Below are 21,304 nucleotides of genomic sequence, written 5' to 3' on the forward strand. Positions count from 1 at the left end.
CCATTCATTCTTTCCTTTGCACGGATCAGACAATGAGATTTTCTGGATGTTTTTTTCCTCATTGTTGATGTTTACCTATGATGAAAGTCTCCATCTTTTTAAGTGGGAGAGCTGGCACAATTGGTGGCTGACTGAATACTTTTTGCCCCACTGTATATCAGGAAGATTGAGCTCATTTTGAGTCCAGATCAGCCGAATTTAGAAATGTTTTTCAAATTCAGTTAATTCAGCAAAATATTGCAGGATGAAAAGAAGGCGACTGACGTGGAGAATTGGAAGTTGAGGATCCAACTTGTGGCTTTGAAACTACTGTAACTACAGTATGAAACTACTGAAGATGGAGCTTTGACCTTTAAAGCTACGGCATCACCTGGAAACCTCACAGCCATACCGTATCATAAATATACAGTTCTCTGAGCTGACCTTGAGGCAGAGCTCGACACAGAAGGCAGTGACGGCGAAGAGCCAAGTGTTGAGGACGTTGTTGTGCCAGAGGGTGTAGCTGAGCGCCACGGGGAGCACGAAGAGCGCCAGCGACACCACCAGAACGGGGAAATGGCGCCGAAAGGACGACACGTGGGAGGCGCTGAGCGACATCAGGACGGGGTCGGTCATGCCGTGAATAAAGTGCAGAATGGCAGTCAGCAGAAGGCACATGTTCCGGCTCAGGCGCACCTTCGGGTCAAAGTGACGGTTAGTTACAGCTCACAACAAAACAACTTTAAATGAAAAAAACGTGAGATCAGCAGGTGCAGAAACAGGAACGTACCAGACGCTCCTCTGGATTCAGGCTGCTGAGGCCCGTCTGCAGGGCCAGGATGAAGAACAGAACAGGTGCCACGAAGCCTAAACGCTTATCCTCTTCCTCAGTTGAACCTGAAGGTCAAAAAAGCTTTAAGTTTGAGCAGCAGATTCTAAAAGTCTGTACTAAAAGAGTCTTGGTACCTATAAAAGCCAGGATGCTGAGGCCCAGGTAATGCGCCACCGAGGAGATGACGGCGCTCATTCCCAACACGGTGAGCGTGGAATCACAACCAGAGATGATCAGGTTGCTGGTCAGATCCCAGAAAACATCCCAGCTCAACAGGTAACCCTGAAAATGGAGGGCAAGGCTTGACTGTGAACGGGCTTTAGCACACAGGGAGCAAATCAAAAAACTTCAGCCGCACATGCAGTCACTGTTTTGTTCTCATCATCACCACCACTATTGTGCATTAGACAACTCCTGCAACTTCCTGAAAGTTCAGAGCTAAAATATAAAAAAAATCAGAAATGGAAACAAGGAAGTTCCTCAAGAAATGGGTTAAATAACAAGATGGGAATCCTTAGAAAAGGCCATTTCAAGAGCAGATCATTTCAGGGTAAAACATGACAAACGTGGAGGAAATTCCAACTTTCTATTGTCTTTTCATTTATTTCTGAGGCTGAGCAGCTACTGTTAGTTTAGGAACAGTTTTCTTAGAGCGATAAAAAGCGCCTTTTAGGTCCCCTTCACAGGAATTGTAGAACATATTTTTTATTCCACCCCTTTTCTCCAACTAACGGGTTCTCCTGAAGTACAGAGGACCGCAAGATTGAAATAGGTATATACGCCATTAAATTATTCAATAAATGTGCCATTAATTATTTCAAATTGTCAATAAATGAATAAATAAGATTGGAGCTCAATAAATGAATGGCATTAAAATGTTAAAACAGTCATTAAAAAGCCCATTTAAATATTTTATGACGTGTAATTATTTCATGGCCCAGTGTGGGCTGGAAGACAAACTGTAATAGATATATTTCACGTGAAATTATTAAATAAATGTGTCATTGTTTAAAAATTAGAAATAATGAAATGTGTCGATATTTAATTAAATTTTAAATGATTCAAGAAATGTGTATTTATTTTGTGTTTTATTGAACGATTTAATGCTTTAATGAATAATTTCGTGGCCCACAGCAGCCGTCCCACCTACAATCAGAGGTGAATTTCTAATGAACGACTGCCGCTCTGCAGAAACTATGTCCTAGGAAACAACACTGTTTTTTTTAAATTATGGATAAAAACCGGCACCAGAACTATAGATCACAAGATCATCAGAGTGAAGACAAAGTTCACTTCCTACCTGTGGATCAGAGCTGCCGTCTGCGGCCCCCCCCGTGGCATCCCCGCTCTCTTCTCTTACTGCTCGCACCACATAGACCAGAATCAGAGCCTGGGTAGTGATCCGGGTCAGCCAGAACACCCGGAGGACGTCGGGGAAGCGGATCCTTTTCCACGTGTCCTCTAGCAGCAGTTGGAGTCCGTAAATCCGGTACATGTGTCGTACCAGCAGGTAGACGTACCGACACGAGTAGTAGAACCACTTCAGCCTCATGGCCAGACAGACCCCCGTGTTGAGGGCCAGCGCCAGGCCGGAGAAGACGGCCACCAGCTGCCTGGCGTCTGCGGGCAGCTCCAGCATCATGGCCCACAGAGGGATCATGACGTCCAACACGACCAGAGCAGCAAACACAGACTGGAGGTCGAGCAGGAAGACGTAGCCGACGCTGAACAGGAGCTGCACCGCCGCCATGCCCATCCACAGCGTCGGCCCGTTTTTGGGGAACAGCCGAAACCCCAGCGCCGTTTTGTAGTACGTGTTGTAGAAGTCTATGTGTGAGGTGACGTGGTAGTTTATGAGGACGGCCACCGCGGCGAGGACGACGGCAAAGAAGAGGGTATAAAACCTGAAGAGAGCTTTCTGGGAGAGAAGTAGAACCACGATGGAGATGACGACACCTGCGGAGACGAGGAACCAAAAACTGAGAAATGCAACAGGGAAAAAATCCACAGTCTTTAGCATTTCTTTATCTATTAATGAACTCTGAATTCAGAAGGAATGTTGACAACTAAGCAGAAAATAACACAAATGAAAGCAGTGCATTGTGCAGCTCTAACAAGATTGAGGAAGTTTATCTGTTTCTTTGAAATGAACTCAATGTTCTCACTGCTTAGCATTTCTAAACAAAACTTTGCATCCTTTAGAGCTACAGTTTGTCATTTTTTCAATGACACACCCTGTCAAAGGATTTCAACCCAAGCACCCCGAAAAAGGTGCAAAACAGATTTGCATTTGTTTAAACTTTATAGAACTTTGCTAAACCAGAGCGGCACTTAAACTAGAAAACAGAATAAAATAAAAACATGACAGTAGAAAAAAAAGAGAGACAACTGTTTACATTAATAACAAATGTGAAGCATTAGTTTAAAATGTTCATCTCTTTTCTCTAGAAGTATTTTGATGGATCAGTGTTAAAATTCCAGGTTTGTTTTAGTTATTAAACTACTTTCACATAAATACTAAAATAAAAGAAGAAAAGGTGAAACTTTCAACTTATAAACTTGTAAATTTTTACTATGGAAAATTATTCTAGAGGAAAACTGATCCGTCGATTTGATGTGTTGCTATTGAATAAACTTTAACCCCAAGTGTGTTTGGATGTAGTAGTTAGGAGCTTTTCAAGGAAGAGTTCACTGACTAAGAAGTCACTGACCTGTTGAGTTACAATGAATTTCATACTTCTGCATTTAAAGAAATTACTTTCCTCTCAAAGTTCTTGAGCACTGGTGTGCAAAGGTCAAGCTGTGAATTTATAGTTACATAATGTATTGACAACAAAAAGATTTTACTTGCTAATGCAGTAAAAAAAAAAAAAAGTCGAGTAATGCGTTTTCGTGAATAGACGATCTTTGAGCAGCCTCGAAAACACGCAGATTTGGAGGAGTCCGGGAGTTACGTCGTTACGTGAACGTTCTGTAAGAGTTACAATTTTACATCGCTTTGAGACATTTATTCTATTTAAAAAAAAAAAAAAAGCGGTTTGTGCGTCTAATAAATATGCAGACAGATGACAACTTCTCTCTTTCGAGTTCATTGCAGGTGGAACTCACTGCAAAGCCTAACAAACACACAGCTGTTATTTATGTCATGAATTCTGATATAAGAGCACCACAGATACATACTGGGTCTTCGTTTATTTTTATGGCGTCTGAAAAAACAGATTTCGTCGGGCAGCATTATTGTCTGGCCGCCTCTAGTTCTTCGATTGATTCAGACAAGATAAAAACCAAAGTGAAACACCTGTCTGACCAGATACCTGACCTTAGCTGTGAACTAGCTTACAGCTAGCAGTTAGTTAGCGTCAGGCAAACATGAAAACTGCAGAGTAACTGGTAAATTAGTAAACATCCCTGCCTGAGAGACCGGCTGGGAGCTGAACCGGCTTTAGTCGGTCTGACAGGTGGCACACAGCACTTCTGGCTAATGTCACTGCTAGCTCCTTTTTTGGCTAGGCTAGCTGATGTTTGCTAGCATCACGGACTTAACGCTTCCCTTTTAATCGGCTTACCCATAACTCTGATCAACACTTTTCCCATCGTGCCGGGCCATCCCAGTCCAGGGTCGCTGTACGAGTTAAAAATCGAGTCGATGATAAAAATACAAGGAACTCGTAGAGCCACGTCTAGCACCGCCAGGGCCTGCTGGCCCAGCCGGGCTTGAGTGGACGCCATGCGACGTCCGTGGGGTGCTTCACGGTCCTGGTCAGCCCCAGCTATCCATGTACTTTCGAAATGTGTTTGCGTCCGTCCTCTTCGCGTCCTGTCGTTTGTTTATCTAGCTGGGGGGGCGATCCTCCGCGGCCCCACGGCTCATGATCGTGTCCGTCCCGGCTCTCAACCTCCTGTTGCTTCCTGTGTTCGGGAGAAAAGAGGAGCTTCTGCTCCCATCCGGCCTGATCGCGACGCCGGTCGACGTCCGCGGTGTCCCCACGGACCCCACTGTCGCGAAAACAAAGCTTTAGTTCTGCCTGTAACGACCGCTTTCTTCGTGTTTCAGCTCGGCGAAGATCACACAAGAAGTTGTGATTCGAGCGATGTGACGTCACGCCGTACGTGCGTGCGTGGGTGTGGCAGCTGACGAAACACAGAATAGAAATGTGAAGAAAAAAATGAAAATAAAAAAATACTTTGAAAAACTGTGAGTGAAAAGGAAAATAAGATAAATAAATAAAAAATTAAAAACTGACGGAACACAGAAACTCAACACTTTTTTTTAAATGCCTCAATATTTCAGACACAAATGTTTATTATTTCAGGATAGCATCTCTTATTTTTTTAAGCAGACGTCTGTCACTGCAGCACATTGACACTCCGAGGGCATCTCTTTGTCCTCAGCCGGAGCTGAAGAAGACTTTCATGGTGTTGTGGTAGATTGTGTTGGCAAGCTCCAATGGATCTTCCTCCCTTACAGCTGCCATCACCTCAAGAACTTGTCTGGAACAGAAACAATAAGAGTTATTAGTCAAATGTAAATACCTAATTAAAGACCCACTATGACGAAAATTGTGTTTTTATCTCGTTCATGTCGCATTTTTCTCATGACAGAGGACATAGAAGAAAAATTTAGTTGTTACATTCAAACTACAATCGCCTCAAGATCCCTGCTCCACTCCATACCGATGCATTCGTCGACAAATAGATCAATAGACAACTTTCCATTGCCCTCCTGCTGCTCTGCAGAAAATAGGTCCTTTTTATACTTTGACTATTGCATATTTAGAATTAAAAGAGGATCAGAAGATCGTTGGAGTGGGTCTTTAAAACAGAGATAACCTCCAAAAACATTCTTACAGGTTACTCACATGATATGACAGGGCTCATTTCTGTCTTTCAAGCAATGTCCCGCCTCCCATTTCTTCTTGGTGGGAAAAGCTGTTTTAACATGTTGAGAACCTGCATGCGTGTTTTTGACGCCGCACCACGGAGCATCTGTGAAGGAGAAACAGGAGAGACAGAAAACTTTATGCAAAATGTTTGAAGTAAAACAGGTAAAGACCACGTCTGAGCATCTGCTGAACGCCCCAATGATAAACGTTACATTTTGTCAAATACAGTTCCACACACGTGGGTGTTCTTCACCTGTTTCTATCATTAACCTCTCCGTGGGGATGGACTTCATGGCTTCAAGATTGGATTCTGCTTTCAAGGAGCTGAAAAATACCAATTCATGCATTTCAGAGCCACGATTTTATGAAAAAGAACGCACACTTCATAGGGATTCATCTTGTTTGGGGAATGTATGAGGGATTAACCCTTAAAGACCCACTCCCACCACCTTTTGAGCATTTTTCCAACCCCGACCCCCCCAGGCCCTCGCCACTGTAGAGCGGAGTGGAGCAGGGAGCTAGTGGCCCACTTAGTGTATTTTCTACATCACATAAAATCTCTTTTTTTTTGTATCTGCTCCTGATTTACAACGGTTTGAGTAAAGAAAGTCTCAGAAAAGCAATCTTGAGCTTAATTTTCTTAATGTATGTCCTCCATCATGAGAAAAATGCCACAAGGACAAGATAAAAACCACCGGAGTGGGTCTTTAAAGTTAGGTTAAAATATTTCTATTACTTTTTTTTCTTTCAAAAAAGAATTTACGAGTCATTAGGTTACGAGTCAGTCAACAAATTAAACGATAAACTACTTCACTTTCCACTAATTGTATTGTGTTTTGCGATATAACTTGCGAAACACAAACAGATAGCAAATATCTAAATACATAATTTATTTTTCACGGCAACCGTTTAAATTAAATAAAAGTAATCATAACTTAAATTACACTCCAAATGACTCTCGTCTACATAGGAGGCTCCATCCGATTGGTCAAATGCAGAAATTGATTTCTTTGATTCATTAAATAATTCAAATTGCCATAAGATTGTTTTAGCACGTTTAAGGTAATCATTTATGGAAATTTCCGCCGTCTTTTGCGACATGCGTATTGCACAGCTTGATATCACGATTAACGATAAATTTGCGATTTATTGTGCATGAGTTCGTTTTATCATTTGGTAACTGCAATACCACCACCCCACTATAGGGGGCAGTAGCTTTAAAGCCTAAAAACTTTTGTTTTGCTGTTTTTCTGTAAAAAATGTTATTTTTTTATTGAAAATTTCAAAATTACACAGTATTTTTTTCTATTTAGATCATCTGTCTTTTGTTTATGTTTCTCAGATTTCAAGTAAAAACGTCAGATGTCAAAAATAAAGAGTAACGCATCGTACAGATATCACTGGACTAAAAAGACCACCCCATACTTTTCATTAGACTTGAACCATAAACATTTTCTGGAAGCAACTCTAAACATCATAATCATAAAGAAGAGATGAAAAATGTGTAAGGTAAAAATTATGAGAGTAAAACCAAACATGTAGAATCTCTTTACCACCCGTTTATGCCGATATAGAGGTCCATGTCAAGTATGGCAGCAGCCTCTTCTGCAGTTCCATCAAAGGAGTGCACCTTAAGGAAATATTAGATCATCAGTAAGTCTGACAGTGCAGCATGAAAGTAAAAAACAGATTCATCCTCACCACTCCTCCCACACATCGGTCTCGATTTCTTCTCATGATGTCTGTCAAATGAAGTTAAAAGTGTTGTTAAACTGTTTTATTTAAAAAAAAAGAAGAGCATTTGTGAAACAGACGAGATGTTTACGGACCAACGAACTCCTGATGGGAGTTTCTGCAGTGGAGGAACATGGGAAGCCTGGTGCTTTCAGCCAGGTCAAACTGTTTCTCAAAGTATCTGGAAAGGATCCCAAAGAGCAGCAAGAGGGAAGCAGAGAGGAAAACAAGTGAACAGGGATTTACTGAGACATTATTTGGAATGCAACTAAGATGATGCTTTTTTCATAAATTCATAGGTATCTGGGAAAATCCTCCTTTATCCAGGATGGTTCCATAGCAGAAAAGGTTTCCTAAAAGTCCATCTGAATCGATTTTTTTCAGCCGATTATATTAATTAAGAGCGTTTTAGAAGAAAACAGTAAAATTAATTTAACTTAAAAAAACAAAACAAAGTCCTTATGAACTTTTAAAAAAACTGCAGCTCCTTCTATCTTAATAAATGCTATTAGTATCCCTTACTTTAATAATTATAATAGGTTATCTTTGTGTTTTACACTTCTGATAGTATAAAAGACTAATAGGTAAATATGAATCCATTACGCATTAAGTCAAACTGACTTTTTTTTGGTCCTAAATCAAAAGAAAAATACTGGAAATGCAATATTTTGCAAAACAGCCACAGCCTGTTAAGATGTATTGTTCATTTATTGTTGCCATGCCAACTAAACTATGCATACAACGTATTTCAAAATATCTTAGGGGGGAAAAAATGAAATAGCACCCTTTTATGTTTATATATATATTTTTATTTATTTATTTGGATTTTAATTACCTTTTTATCAAAGTTTTTTTTAAATATTTCACAAGAAAAAAAAAATATAATAATTGAATCTCAATTTTTGAAGTAGCAGCTTAAATTATTGCTTTATGCCAATTCAAAAGGCAAACCAAAGAAATAAATGTTTGATAGGAAACATTCAAAATAGTAAAATGTTAACAGTATTTAGCAGATAAAGGGCCACTCCAACGCGAAGCAAACTCCAATGAAAGAATAAATGTGTTGAACAGCTGATGACTGGGTTTGCTCTCCAATAAAACACATCCTAAACTATTTTACATTCTAAAAAAAGACGTTGTCATGGTAACACGCCTGTCTGATCATGTCATCCAGAACAGGGTCAACAAAGGATATTCAGGATTAAACAGATGGATTGTGCCAATATTGCATACTTTTGAGTTCATCTAGAACATTTTAGCATCTGTTGGTATTTTTGAATGTTAAAGTTTGTCCAGTTTTTTCAGGGAAATCCACATGAAAAAACAAACAAACACTTTTCCATAACTTTAAATACCCCAGGAAAATGTCATTCTCTCGCTGTAGGATTCAAATATATGTAATAACAGGAATATTCCTGTTGATGCTGAACATGAACTCTGTTCCCACATTTTCCATAGTTTTCTTTAACGTGACACGTAATGTAAGAGTAAACGGCGGTGTGTTTGTTAACCTCCTGCCTGAAAAAGCTGCAGCTGCAAACTTACTTTAGCTGAGTCTCCTTTGGGCAAAACTCCAACCTGTCGAAATCTGAGCATAAAACACGGCAATGAGAAAAAAAGTCACGTGAAAATGCTGTTTTTTTCTGGTCCCAGGGAAAAACACACCCAGTCCACACTCTCCGATGGCCACCACCTTCCCTCTGTGCGCTGATGCCAGCTCCCTCAACCCTGACAGGTAGTCCGAGTCTCCGCTCTGCTCAAACTCAGCACAGCGGGTGGGATGGCAGCCGACGGTGCAGTAAAACTCATCTAAAATAAAATAAAAAGACTGTTTATTAAGTCAGAATAGAAAACAGGTCACCTGGATGACATCTGCGCTGTGGTGGGGGCGCGACCTCGAGTCTCAGCCAGCTTCAGGGCCGCCCTGCTGTCTGCAAGGTTTCCTCCAGTGATCATGAACTGAAACAGGAGAAATGGTATAGAAGCTGTTATAGGATTAGAGACTTTTAGCTTTTATATTATAATATCCAGTAAACCATTAAAGCCTTTAGGTTATTTTTCCAAAGCAAACATATTTCTTTTTACATTTTTTACTGAGTCAAAGTCAATCATTTCTTTAGATTGGAGTTATTTTAATTGGCTAATATGGCTCTTTATTATTTTTTTAATCCAAACTTAGAGCTGTAAAGTTTGTGGGGTGGGGGGTGGCATTGATTAAAAAAAACTATTTCCAAGTATTTTGCTGAGAAAAACGTACCTTTTTAACACCGACTTGGAGAGCTCTGTCAATGATCTGATCAAAATCATCTGAAAGAGAAACAGAACTCAATAAAACGTGATGGTTATGAAGTCAGAAGAATCAGGTGAGGAGCGACTCACCTTCATGTTTTCGTTTCCCCCTGTAGACTCCCCTGAACATGGGATCCGTCAGATTCACACCGATATCTGGAGAGGCAAAAAAAAAAGTCAGATCTTCACAATCTCACCACAGAAAAGCTGAGAACTAAACTGTGTTTTGGTTGATCCTGCTGTCATATTTGGTTATGCATGGATAACCGTGCGAGTCTTTGGTTTTAAATGGATTACAGAAGATTTATGCTGATTTAAAATGATGTACTTCCCAAATACCATTATAGATCTCAATGAAAGGAACTTTATTTTGAAAAACAAAACAATTGTATCTACAGTATCTACATAGCATTAAAACCTAAACGATTAATTATTAAATGAGTTATCAAATCAAATATTCATAAACGTACAGGTGTGGAATACAAATTTATTTCTTCCTCTTTTTTAAATACCTTTTCAAAAAAACATGCCTTTAAGGTTTTGTTGACACACTTTTTTGATTTTTTTTGCCATAAAACAGATAAAAAATATATAATTTAAGTTTAAAAACTGAAAACCTTGTGCTTGTCAGTTGCATGCTGGTTCATGTGTCTTTTTGCTCAGCCGACTTAAATGTGGGTGATGTGTTTTGTTTCTTTTTTACTGTTAACGCAAAACCAACTGTTCCAAATCTGTTAATGTACTGAGTTATTTGTTTAAACCATTCATAATAAATTGACCATTCTATACTAGCCCATGGTTTAAACAGGGCTAATGGTTAGCAATGCTGCTAAATTCATTAAAAGTTCGCCTTGATTAAAACATATTGGAAATATATGAAGGTCAGCTCCTTAAATTGTATTCCGCTTAGGTATTTAGGAATCCTCACCAATGAATTTGTACTGTGCCATTGTTGTTATACTCCTAAAAAGAAACAGACTTGCAGACTTCAGAAATCCCATGGTGCAACAGTACCGTAATCATTCTACTATAACGCACGTCTGTGTTAAAGTCAGCCTCCTGTTTTGAAGTCCTATTTACCAGTAGAAAAGAAAGCTACGTATACATCTGAAACTAATTCCACTAGGATATTTTACTATTTAGATAAATAAAGAACATTAATTGAGAAATATAAATAAAATGGTAATAATATACATGCGTGTTGTTGTAGTTATTACGGTTTAAAGTGCCCACTGCCACAATATCCCACAATGCACTGCGTCGCTTAGCTAGAAGGTGACAGGGGACGGCGAAAAATGGCCTCTGCCTTTCTAACTCACCAACAGAAAGTGTTGCGGCTTTACAAGAAGTCGCTAAGACACCTGGAGTCGTGGTGTGTGTTTAGGTGAGAAGGTTTGTGTTATTTACGGCCTGCAGGGATTATAGTATCGACTTTGTTTTCTGTTATGGGCTATAATCAGTTTAGCTAGCTGCTGTGTTAGCGAGGTCACTCTGCAGATCATCGGTCATTTTACCCCAAAGCTTCAGTTCTTTGCTATAACATAAGGAAAATATTATTGACTAAGCACAACTGTAATTATTATTTTTATGAAAATTCTTGTTTCGTTTTGGATCAGGCACATTGTTTAAAACAGAGATTAGAAATAGCCCAACATCAAACAGACAGTTGGCTCCTGCTAGCAAAAGCATCACAGCTTTGAGCTTTTAAAGTTCTATTGTTTTCACTCAATATTATTAATTCGCCAATAAGGAAATTGCAAAAATGTCCACATTAGATTTTATTTTTTTAGGAAAGTGTAACAGTTAGTAGAGATCTTTTTTTAGTGGATTTTTGTCACATTTCACCAAAACGGAGCTCTAAACATTCTGTTCTAAATTATGCTCTGTTTGTTTGTTTGTTTGTTTGTTTGTATTTATAGTAAAGACAAGATGAGATCATTCAAAAATGAAAGAAAAAAAGGTTTTTACTGTTTACATGTATTGTGTATGTTTATTTTTTGTTAACATTATATAAAAACATTTAAGGTAGATGAAGAAGCTTTGACCTTTCTGTGTTGCAGTTTCATTATTATTTTTCTTTAACCCCTTTTTCTTCATTCAAGTTAAATATCAGTGTTGATGTCATCATATTTTTTTATTTAAAGGCTCAGGTTTAGACTGAGAGTTTAGTCAAACTCTGTGATTTTATTTTAGTTTTCATGCAGCTGCTTATCATTTAAGAAACAATAATGTGAAAGAAGTTTCAAATTGTCCAATGTAAAGCAGACAAAAATATTATTTTCCAGAATTTATTAGGCAATAAGCGATTGTACACTATTTTAAAATCACCTTTTTTTGTTAAACAGTTGACACATTTGTGTTGAACCAGAAAACCTTCTTTGTTTACATCTGTACTTTATCTGTAGTTGAGTCAAAGTAGTTAAATATTCGTACTCCGGCACTCCAAACTGAATCATTCAGACGTTTTTTTTCCTGCTCCAGAGACAAATACCGATTTTACGCGTGCTTGCTGCGGGCGCGCTTTGACGAGAACAAGAATGAGAAGGACATGGTGAAGGCCACTTTGATGCTGAAGGCCGGAGAGGAGGAGTTTTGGACCAACCAACACCCTCAGCCCTACATCTTCCCCGACTCTCCGGGAGGAACCTCTTATGAGCGATACGAGTGCTACAAGGTGAACCTAGCGTTTGGGACGGACCAGAACTGCAAACCGGATTCTTTTTGATCACCTGACGCTGCGCTCGGTTTCTGTAGGTCCCTGACTGGGTGCTGGATTACTGGCATCCCTCGGAGAAGACCATGTACCCGGACTATTTCTCCAAGAGGGAGCAGTGGAAGAAGCTGAGGATGCAGAGCTGGGACAGAGAGGTGAGCACGACGACACACGTGTGGTTTAAGTGCCTCTGGTGCCCGTGTGTTTGTCATCTCAATGTGCAACATCATGTTCAGTTCTTCTTTCTCTTTCGGCTTTTCCCATCAGGGGTCGCCACAGCGAATCATCCTTTTCCACCTCACTCTATCATGGACATCTTCTACCCTAACGTTAGCCAACTTCATGTCCTCTGTTAAGACATCCATATATCTCCTCTTTGGCCGTCCTCTTGCCCTCCTGCCAGGCAGCTCCATCTCCAACATCCTTCTACCAATATATCCACTATCCCTCCTCTGAACATGTCCAAACCATCTCAGTCTGGCTTCTCTGACTTTGTCGCTAACACAGGCAACATGAGCCGTCCCTCTGATGTACTCGTTCCTTATCCTGTCTAACCTGGTCACTCCTAAGGAGAACCTCAACATCTTCATCTCCGCTACCTCCATCTCAGCCTCTTGTCTCTGTCTCACTGCTACCGTCTCTAACCCATAGAGCAGAGCTGGTCTCACCACTGTCTTGTACACCTTTCCTTTGAGTCTTGCTGACACTCTTCTGTCACACAACACTCCTGACACTTTCCTCCACCCGCTCCAACCTGCCTGCACTCGCCTCTTCACCTCTTTTCCACAATCCCCATCACACTGAACTGTTGACCCCAAGTACTTAAACTCCTGCACCTTCTTCACCTCAGTCCCCTGTAACCTAACGCTTCTACCTTGATCCCTCTCGTTCAGACACATGTATTCTGTCTTACTACGACTGACCTTCATACCTCTTCTTTCCAGAGCAAACCTCCACCTCTCTAGCTGTTCCTCCACCTGCTCTCTACTCTCACTGCAAATTACAATGTCATCCGCAAACATCATTGTCCAGGGAGATTCCTGTCTTACCTCGTCTGTCAGCCTGTCCATCAGCATAGCAAACAAAAAAGGACTCAAAGCTGATCCTTGGTGTAGTCCCACCTCCACCTTGAACTCCTCTGTCTGACCTACAGCACATCTCACCACCGTCATACTTCTCTCATACATGTCCTGAACTACTCTGACATACTTCTCTGCCACTCCAGACGACCTCATACAGTACCACAGCTCCTCCCTCGGCACCCTGAACATCATGTTCAGTTATCAGTGTTGGTATTGTTTGATCCCCACTCCGATCGTCTTTTGATCAACTGCTCTTTTGATTATGATTTTACTGTTTTTAGCCGAAATCACAAAATCTGTGTTGTTTCCTTGGATAGTTTTTGCAGAGCGGCAGTCATTTATTAGAAATTGGCCATGGGGGGGTGGGGCCGGCGGGACTGTTGGCACAGGGCAACCCCGCCGCCCCTTCCCCTCACCTTTGCTGAGAGCTCGGTGCAGGGATTCTACGTCACAAAATATGCTCTCTTTTTTTCAGACTTTTGTTTTTGTCTTCTTCTGATTCACTATTTGAATAAAGAAATACTCAGAAATGCCAAATAATATTGTTTTTTTCTTGAAATACATGATACAATACTGCAAATCTTCATCTTCATGGGTCTTTAAGAACAGAACAGAACCTCAAACACTAGGAGGATTTTCATTGATCACCAGGCTTTAATCTCTATTTACCTTCATTTAAATTTCTTTAGTTTCAAATGCAAAGACATGATTCTCCTATTATGATGTCAGCTGTTGTTTTAGCATTTTTGGTAATGATATTTACAATGGACAGTTATTGTTTAAGCAGAGAAACCAGATGACACATCTCTAGGAGCTCTAAATAAATAAATGTGAAAGGAGTTATTTCTTTAATCCAATTCTTGAGAATAAAGCGTTTTTTCAGCTAAATATAGAAGAGTTATGTTTGTCAGAACATTGTCTATATTTAGCTTTTTAAAAACTGTAATAAAAAAGATCAATATTTGTTGACGGCATCACTTATCTAAAGTCCCGCTCGTTTTCTCTTCTTCAGGTTGCTCAGCTGGAGGCCGAGACTCTACCTGGAGGCCCCAGGACAGAAGCCCTTCCTCCCGCCCGCAAAGAGGGCGACCTCCCCCCCCTGTGGTGGCAGGATGTCACCCGCCCCAGGGAGCGCCCCACTTAAACTCCTCGACTCTCCGGGGGTCCGAACCCTGCAGTCTGACTGAAAACTGTCCTGCCCGCAGTGCTGTCTGTGCGTCAGGAGCTTTTTCCACCGGCGCCGGCCGTGCAGATGGAAACCAACAACTGGAACTGAGTGAAACTTCAGGAAACGGAGTGACTGCAGGAGTTTGACGTTCCACAGATGTTCTAAAGGAAACCGTTCAATAAACCCGTGTGATCAGTGTCGAGCGTTTGTGTGTTTTCATCAAAGCGTTGGTTTTTCCGATTCAGTCGGACTGAAACAGCAAATTAATTCAGTTTCAGTCAAATGTATGTCATTCATGTGGTGCAGAAGAGAGAAAAAACAAGCCCAGCAGTGTTTGAAAGTCGTGTATTTTTGCAGGAACAAAAATGTACAACAGGACGGAGACGAGACGTGGAACTTTCTGTACTGTGGTAAATGAGGTAAATGATGCACGAGGAATCCAAACATTACCCTCAGGCTGAAATTCATCTAAATAATCTTTTAGTTCCTAATAGAATGAAACTTTGCTGGGGTTCTGCACTCCTTTTGATCTCAATTCATCTTTAGTTTTCTTAAAAAGTGATTTATGTACATTTTCTTTAAGTAAAAAAAGTCCCTTAAAAGGAAAAAACACAATCATGCCTGTGGGGGGCAGTATTTAGCAGCAGAATGGACCCACAACACTGAAGACAGTTCCTGTCAGGAACTCAGGATGGGTTAAAGGAAAATCCACCGGGTCTGAAGGATCCATGACACAAAGCCTCCGGATAATTTGTCCCTTTGATAAAAGGAAAAAGAAAAACATCGAGGCTTAAATGCCATGGGTGATCATTTCCATGTGTTCAGGACTTTTGGCAAAACAAGCAATGATGAGTTGATAACGGATGATTCTGCGTCCTTATGGCGAGAGGCGTGGCCTGAAGCTGCGTGGCCGTATCATCATGGTCACCGCCTTCAGAGAGTAGAAATCCGAGTCCTTCCAGGAGAACCAGACGATGCCGTCCGGCCCTAACAAGCTGTGGGCTTTCAGGGAGTAGTGGCCACCCTGGAAACAAACATGTGTATGTATATATATATATATAAAAAGGTTCTGCTTGTTTTTCTATAACTAAAATGAATGCACGGACTAATGTCTACAAGTGAGGAAGGCTTCATAGTCTGCAACACTAATGGAGCCATTTAGTCCAGTTTCTTCCTGATCAAAACCCCAAAAGTCCCACTTCCTGGTTTAGAAAATACACTTTAGTGATGTTTTTGTGACCATTAAGCTAATTGTTTAACCCTTGTGCTATCTTAGATGACCCCCCCCCCCCCCCCATTGACGTGTTCCCCCTACCATGACAAAGGTGGATAAAGGTGGAAAGATTTCATGTAATCCATGGACACCAGTGAAGATCACAAATCATTGAAGAAAAAAGGTTCAGAGTACTGTCTAGTGGGTCTAGATGACCCAACTCCCAATGGTAAAGTGCCTAGGATAGAACAAGGGTTAAAAAAATCTAGGCTCTAAATATTTATAAGTACTTATTTATATATTTTTTTGTATTACTTCTTCTTTTACTTATAACAGCAGAACAAGAGAGTTCCTTTCAAAATAAAACACAGTGTGCAAAAATAAAATCCTCCAACTGCTGCAGATTTCTTTGAATTAAAAGTTCAAGAAAGTTTAGTCATTTATGTCCTTTTCTACCATGATTTTGGATCAACGTCGTCATTTTACTTCTTTTGCTATCAAATATAAATGGTGCAACAGTGGTGTAGAATCCAAGTTTTAGAATCCAACTTTTCTGCTGGTATCCAACTTTGAGAACTTTGTCTTTGAAGAGAAACTAAACACTGTTGATGCTCTGACGACATCATCACCATCATTTTGCTCAGTCATCTACCTGATATGTTCAAATCTAAATGACAAAACTTTATTAACCAAAGCAATAGGATCAAAGTGTTTTTCTTTGATCCCACAATGGAGGGATGAAGGACATGTGACCACCAGACCCTGAGGTTGCAGACCCCTGAGGATGCAGACCCCTGAGGTTGCAGACCCCTGAGGATGCAGACCCCTGAGCCAGAGGCTTCTGTAAAGGGAACATCAGGGTTTTTTCCCCCCTGTACTTTACAGTTTCTTATTTGTAAACGTTGACTTTTTTTATTGATGAAAAAAAAACAACCTTCAAACGTGCATGAATCATGAACGCCTAACCTTTGTAGACAGTACCACTTATGTCCAGCAGAGGGCGTTTTAAAGCTCCTTAGAGTCTTATGATGTTATGTAGCAGCCAGACAATGGGGTCTCTGCTACAAAACATCTACCTGAGCAGAAAAAAAAAAGTTATGGTGGGAGCAGACTTTTAAAATATATATGGAGGTGTCCTCAAGTGTACTGCGGTCCAGCTGGACTGCAATGCTCCACAAATTTTACATGCATTCTTTTTAGCTGAATTGATTGCATTTGATTTAATCGCTCAAAACAATTTAAATATGCAGATAAAAGTAACAAAAACGCTTGGAGCATAGTTTAAGTACCACTTCTTTGCACTGCATAGAAACATTTAGGACTTTAAAGACTTTAATATTGTTATTAGAGTTTAGCAACAGTTAGGAGTTGGTTTTTTTATTTGACTTTTTTGTTTGTTATATGTTAATCTAGTTTTACCTGCTGAGATTTCTGAAGTCAGGAACAGAACAGAACCTTTTTTAGACAATGTGTTTATTTTTTTCCAAAAAAATCCCGTCATTTATGGTTTATAGTAAATTATTGATCATCCCAAATTGTTGTTGTTCTAAGAGATAATGTCTAATGACTAATTCACCCAACATTTGTGAAAAACAAAAATTGCCTGATAAAAAGTCATATAAGTTAAAACAAAACAGGTTCTGTTGTTAATTTTGGGAGTCTTCTTACAGTCTGCACAACCCTTGGAGGTCACATTTTGCTGCACTGCGACAGCCTGACTAACCACAGAGCAGGTTATGGACGAGAAAGAAACAAAATTTATTCTTTTAATCTAGAAAATATTACACATTTTTCTGGTGGATTTCAAAATCCACAACGTCTCATTTATAAATAAAGCAATTTGCAATTCAATGTAATAGTCTGTAATTTTGTTGATGAAAACGTATCATATTTAAGGCATGTTTGGGGGTTTAAGTCGGATTTGTTTGCATAGTTTGGCCAGGGATGTGACTTATATTGAGGTATATATTGCAGTCATCTTCACTTTTTATTTTACAATTGATTACTTATCCTTAAAAACACTTTTTTAAAAACTCTTTTAAAGATGTTTTTGGTCCTCCATAGAGAAATTTAGTTTTCTTTTATTTAATCATTTTACGTTTTAGAGGCTTTCTGGTTTTTTCAAAATAGTTTTACCCTATTTTAATGATAAAATTGGAAAACAAGCATCCCCTCTTGGATTCTTTGATTTCTTGTAACCCTTGTGCTATCTTAGATGACCCCCCCCCCCTTCCATTGACGTGTTCTCCCTACCATGACAAAGGTGGATAAAGGTGGAAAGATTTCATGTAATCCATGGACACCAGTGAAGATCACAAATCATTGAAGAAAAAAGGTTCAGAGCACTGTCTAGTGGGTCTAGATGACCCAACTCCCAACGTTAAAGTGTCTAGGATAGGACAAGGGTTACGCGAACACGGATCATGTAAAGTTTTTGCTGATGTCACGTCTACCTTGTAGTAAAATCCGTTCAGGTTGGCGTAGAAACACTGGTGGAACCACCAGCCAGCGTGACTGATCTCAGCACAGATGTTCCCCGTGTCCGGGGTGCTGAAACTGTGCTGGTCGTGGTACCAGCCAAAGGAGTCCTCCACCGTCCCACTGAAACCAGACACATGCAGGCGATAGCCATTCTCCTCACTGTCGATCCTGCAGCAGGAAGACAAAACCACCAAGCTGCATCTTGGATTCTTCCTCTGTTTCATTTGGTCAATGAATGGTGTTTTCTTTTTACAAGTCAAACACCAGAAAGGTCTGCAAATGGGCCAATATATAGTTATAATTCATGAAATGACTTGAACTTCTTTGTCTACCTGAAGGACTGGTACAGGGCGTGTCTGTGGGCGTGGCTCCAGTCCTGCAGATCAATACGGAGGCTGTAGGTACCCTGGTTGGTCAGGAAATGGATGTGTTGGTTTCCCAGCCAGTGTTCTCCTCGCGGTTCACCAAATCCGTCACGGTACTCTGACCATCCACGGTTAAAACTCACAGAGCCGTCGCGGCGCCGCTGAAACACTGTCCAGCCACCGCCTGGTGCAGACAAACATGGTAGTGATCTGTCTGAGGAGCCTGCTGTTCCTTTGTAGCGATCTAAACAATCTCCTGTTTATCAATTGTATTGCGATTTTCTCATAATTACCCATCGAGCTCAGGAATTATATCTATATTGATACCATAATATAAAAGGGCAGCAGTCCAAAACGTTTTTTCACCACTTTGTCCTTTTTTAAAGCGTTTCCAGTTTTTTTTTAAATTATGATGACACCGTTTTTTTCTGCTGGGACACAGTTTCTGCTGTTTATCAGGAATTCGCCTCTCACTTGCGGGCAGAACGTCCTATCACCCGTAACTCTGTTTACACGCTCCTGCTAGCTTACAGCCCCTCCCACTGCAAGTGGATGCCTCCGAATGGAGCGGAGCAGGGGACTTGTGGCCACGCCCAGCGTAGTTTCTACATCACAAGTAATGATCTTTTGAAACAGCGTTTTTCGTCTGCTCCTGATTCACAACAATTTGAATAAAAAAATGCTCAGAAATGTGAATTTAATCCTAATTTTCTTTATAAATGTCCTCCATCATGAGAAAAATGCTTCAAGAACACGTCAAAAACAGCCAGATTGTGCCTCTCACAGAACAACAGCAGACGTGAACGTGTTTTACCCTCAGTTTCCATGTCACAGTACACAGGAAGAGCGGTGCCGGGCGACATGACAACCGTGTAAACGCCAGATCGATGAACGCCGTTCATGTACAAGGAAGCACAGTCGGACGGACAGAAGGACAAGTACCGTCCATCTGAGGGAGACACGGAAACGCACAAAGGTTAAAGGTTACTTTTTAGTGAAAGTAGCAGCACAGAAAAATGTACCAACAGGATTATTTAAAGTAGTTTAGGATCTCTAAATTAATATTTTTGAAAATGTTAGTCTTAAAAAACGGAAACTGTTGTAGAAAAATGTTGATTAACTTTCAGGGGTTTTTTTCAGCAAAGCATCTAATGTTGCCTAAATAACAAAGAAAAGTGAAAGCAAACTAAAGAATATTTTATTGCAACGCAAACTGGAGTTTTGGGCATTATTTAGTGAGACATTATGAATGCATAGCATGCAGTTCACGACTCACCACTCTGCATGATGCATGTGTACCTGGTGATAGTGTGTCTCTCATGCCGAGTGGCGGCGTTGCTCTTAGAACATTGATGGTACATCCGGTGTTGCGGTGCAGGTGTTGCACGGACGCCGACATGTTGCGGACCTGCGCCTGCAGCTCGTACAACACTGCGGCGTGCACGTGGAGCAGCGGGTCAACCTCAGCGTGACGCAGTTCAAGAAAGCGCAGTCGCTGTTCAAACGTAGAGTTTAAAGTGGCGCTGTCTTCCGCCTGAGGCAGAAAAAATGAGAAAGAAGCTAATGTGAAGAGGGCTGAGAGCAAAGTGTGATTGAGGAAAAATGCTTCTCATTTGCAGGATCATGCTGTTCTGCTCACACTCTACTGTTTTTTTTTTCATTGGACAAACGCTAAAATGCTGCCTGATTGAGTGACCCACTGTCATGTAATCAACCCCGCCCTGCCAAAAATAAAAGTGGGCTGCATCATGCACTGGGAGGACGGAGTTCCTCTGAGGCAGCTCGCGCTGTGACAGACTAGCTTTTCCTCTGCAAACGGCTAAAAAACAAAAATCTAGTTTCCTGTTATGGTTCTCTCTTGGCTTTCATTGAAGTGAAGTGCAAAAAACTAAATCTGGGGGGGAAAAAACGAACAAAATGTTGAGTAGCAGCAAACAGCGCTAAAATGCTCATTTAGATTAAGCATAGAATCATTGAAAAACCTGAACATTGCCAGAAAAATGTGAAACAACAAAAAAGACAGAAAGTGACTATAATTTTCTAAATAGGTATGTAGGTTAGGGTTAAGTTCATCCACCAGCTTTTTAGATCTATAAGTCCAACCACTCTGCAGCTTGTTTCTGCATGTCTGCAGTGGTAACATGACTGTTCTACCAGCAAATTCTTCAGCCATGTTGGCTCTGCGTGCAACAAAAATCTCTCTGCACCTCACTGAGATGTTGTTGTACTCAAAGTTCCACTCCTGTCATCCTTTGCTTTATTTTAAAAGCCTTCCCAGTGCTCTTTTATTTGTGATGATGCCATTTTTAGGCTAAATCAAAAACCCTGGGTCATTTTCTCGGACATAGTTTCTGCAGAGTGGCAGGAGGTGATTTGGAAATTTGCCTCTGAGTTGTGGGCAATAACTGTGGAGTAAGCTTTCCCTCCTTTCCCATCATCTCTCCAGCGATTCTCTTTTTCCCTGATCCATGAAGGTGGAGTTTGCTGCTCGCCGTCTTTCCAGGTCCGTTTTGTCAGACATTATAGTCTGGTGATTTTCCCAAAGGAATTCAAAGGCATTCAGTT

General features: G+C 40.6%; 4 protein-coding genes and 1 long non-coding RNA gene across 6 annotated transcripts in view; 2 read left to right on the forward strand and 3 right to left on the reverse strand.

Moving 5' to 3' along the window:
* rnf139 (ring finger protein 139) overlaps positions 1 to 4,935 on the reverse strand; it is an 8,073-nt gene extending 3,138 nt beyond the window's left edge. The window contains exons 1-5 of the mRNA XM_023959728.2: positions 4,378 to 4,935; positions 2,112 to 2,767; positions 946 to 1,093; positions 770 to 876; positions 424 to 675 (exon numbers count right to left, since the gene is read on the reverse strand). Coding sequence (XP_023815496.1) covers positions 424 to 675; positions 770 to 876; positions 946 to 1,093; positions 2,112 to 2,767; positions 4,378 to 4,540 — 1,326 coding nt within the window. The 5' untranslated portion in view covers positions 4,541 to 4,935. The remainder of the gene's footprint in view (positions 1 to 423; positions 676 to 769; positions 877 to 945; positions 1,094 to 2,111; positions 2,768 to 4,377) is intronic.
* The window catches only part of LOC144995423 (uncharacterized), a 13,635-nt gene extending 3,740 nt beyond the window's left edge, over positions 1 to 9,895 (forward strand). Inside the window, exons 1-3 of one of the 2 annotated variants that reach the window (XR_013658961.1) lie at positions 3,708 to 3,784; positions 9,082 to 9,163; positions 9,834 to 9,895. This is a non-coding gene — a long non-coding RNA (uncharacterized LOC144995423). Of the gene's footprint in view, positions 1 to 3,707; positions 3,785 to 9,081; positions 9,164 to 9,833 lie in introns of those variants that run through there. The other variant, XR_013658960.1, reaches the window with a different exon arrangement.
* On the reverse strand, positions 5,066 to 10,791 carry tatdn1 (TatD DNase domain containing 1). The gene is made up of 12 exons (XM_004073888.5): positions 10,646 to 10,791; positions 9,808 to 9,873; positions 9,686 to 9,735; positions 9,324 to 9,387; positions 9,094 to 9,237; positions 8,974 to 9,016; positions 7,524 to 7,609; positions 7,396 to 7,436; positions 7,248 to 7,324; positions 5,948 to 6,018; positions 5,671 to 5,797; positions 5,066 to 5,302 (listed from the first exon to the last, which is right to left on the reverse strand). Exons 1-12 carry the CDS (start codon positions 10,716 to 10,718, stop codon positions 5,200 to 5,202), a joined length of 945 nt encoding a protein of 314 aa, XP_004073936.3. The 5' UTR covers positions 10,719 to 10,791; the 3' UTR covers positions 5,066 to 5,199.
* Positions 10,792 to 10,942: 151 nt separating this feature from the next.
* Positions 10,943 to 14,877, forward strand: ndufb9 (NADH:ubiquinone oxidoreductase subunit B9). Its single transcript, XM_004073724.5, has 4 exons — positions 10,943 to 11,101; positions 12,199 to 12,391; positions 12,472 to 12,585; positions 14,525 to 14,877. The coding sequence occupies exons 1-4, from the start codon at positions 11,013 to 11,015 to the stop codon at positions 14,654 to 14,656; spliced, it is 528 nt and encodes a 175-aa protein (XP_004073772.1). The 5' UTR covers positions 10,943 to 11,012; the 3' UTR covers positions 14,657 to 14,877.
* A 132-nt stretch (positions 14,878 to 15,009) lies between these two features.
* LOC105355005 (angiopoietin-2-like) overlaps positions 15,010 to 21,304 on the reverse strand; it is an 8,357-nt gene continuing 2,062 nt past the window's right edge. Inside the window, exons 2-6 of the mRNA XM_011480648.4 lie at positions 20,039 to 20,273; positions 19,554 to 19,688; positions 18,707 to 18,923; positions 18,347 to 18,542; positions 15,010 to 15,704 (exon numbers count right to left, since the gene is read on the reverse strand). Of these exons, the coding sequence (XP_011478950.3) occupies positions 15,558 to 15,704; positions 18,347 to 18,542; positions 18,707 to 18,923; positions 19,554 to 19,688; positions 20,039 to 20,273 (930 nt within the window). The 3' untranslated portion in view covers positions 15,010 to 15,557. The remainder of the gene's footprint in view (positions 15,705 to 18,346; positions 18,543 to 18,706; positions 18,924 to 19,553; positions 19,689 to 20,038; positions 20,274 to 21,304) is intronic.

The sequence above is a fragment of the Oryzias latipes genome, chromosome 11 (assembly GCF_053564925.1).
Source record: "Oryzias latipes strain Hd-rR chromosome 11, Olatipes_Hd-rR_3.1".
NCBI lineage: Eukaryota > Metazoa > Chordata > Actinopteri > Beloniformes > Adrianichthyidae > Oryzias > Oryzias latipes.

Coding starts and splice junctions, on each gene's coding strand:
- tatdn1 (XM_004073888.5), bottom strand. CDS start 10,718: ATGGGATTTCTGAAGTCTGCAAGTCTGTTTCTTTTTAGGAGTATAACA. Junction 9,238..9,323: donor GAAGCTGGCTGAGACTCGAG/GTCGCGCCCCCA, acceptor ATTTTATTTTAG/ATGAGTTTTACTGCACCGTC. Junction 6,019..7,247: donor TATATCGGCATAAACGGGTG/GTAAAGAGATTC, acceptor GGTATTTTTCAG/CTCCTTGAAAGCAGAATCCA.
- ndufb9 (XM_004073724.5), top strand. CDS start 11,013: ATGGCCTCTGCCTTTCTAACTCACCAACAGAAAGTGTTGCGGCTTTAC. Junction 11,102..12,198: donor GAGTCGTGGTGTGTGTTTAG/GTGAGAAGGTTT, acceptor TTCCTGCTCCAG/AGACAAATACCGATTTTACG. Junction 12,392..12,471: donor AGCGATACGAGTGCTACAAG/GTGAACCTAGCG, acceptor CGGTTTCTGTAG/GTCCCTGACTGGGTGCTGGA.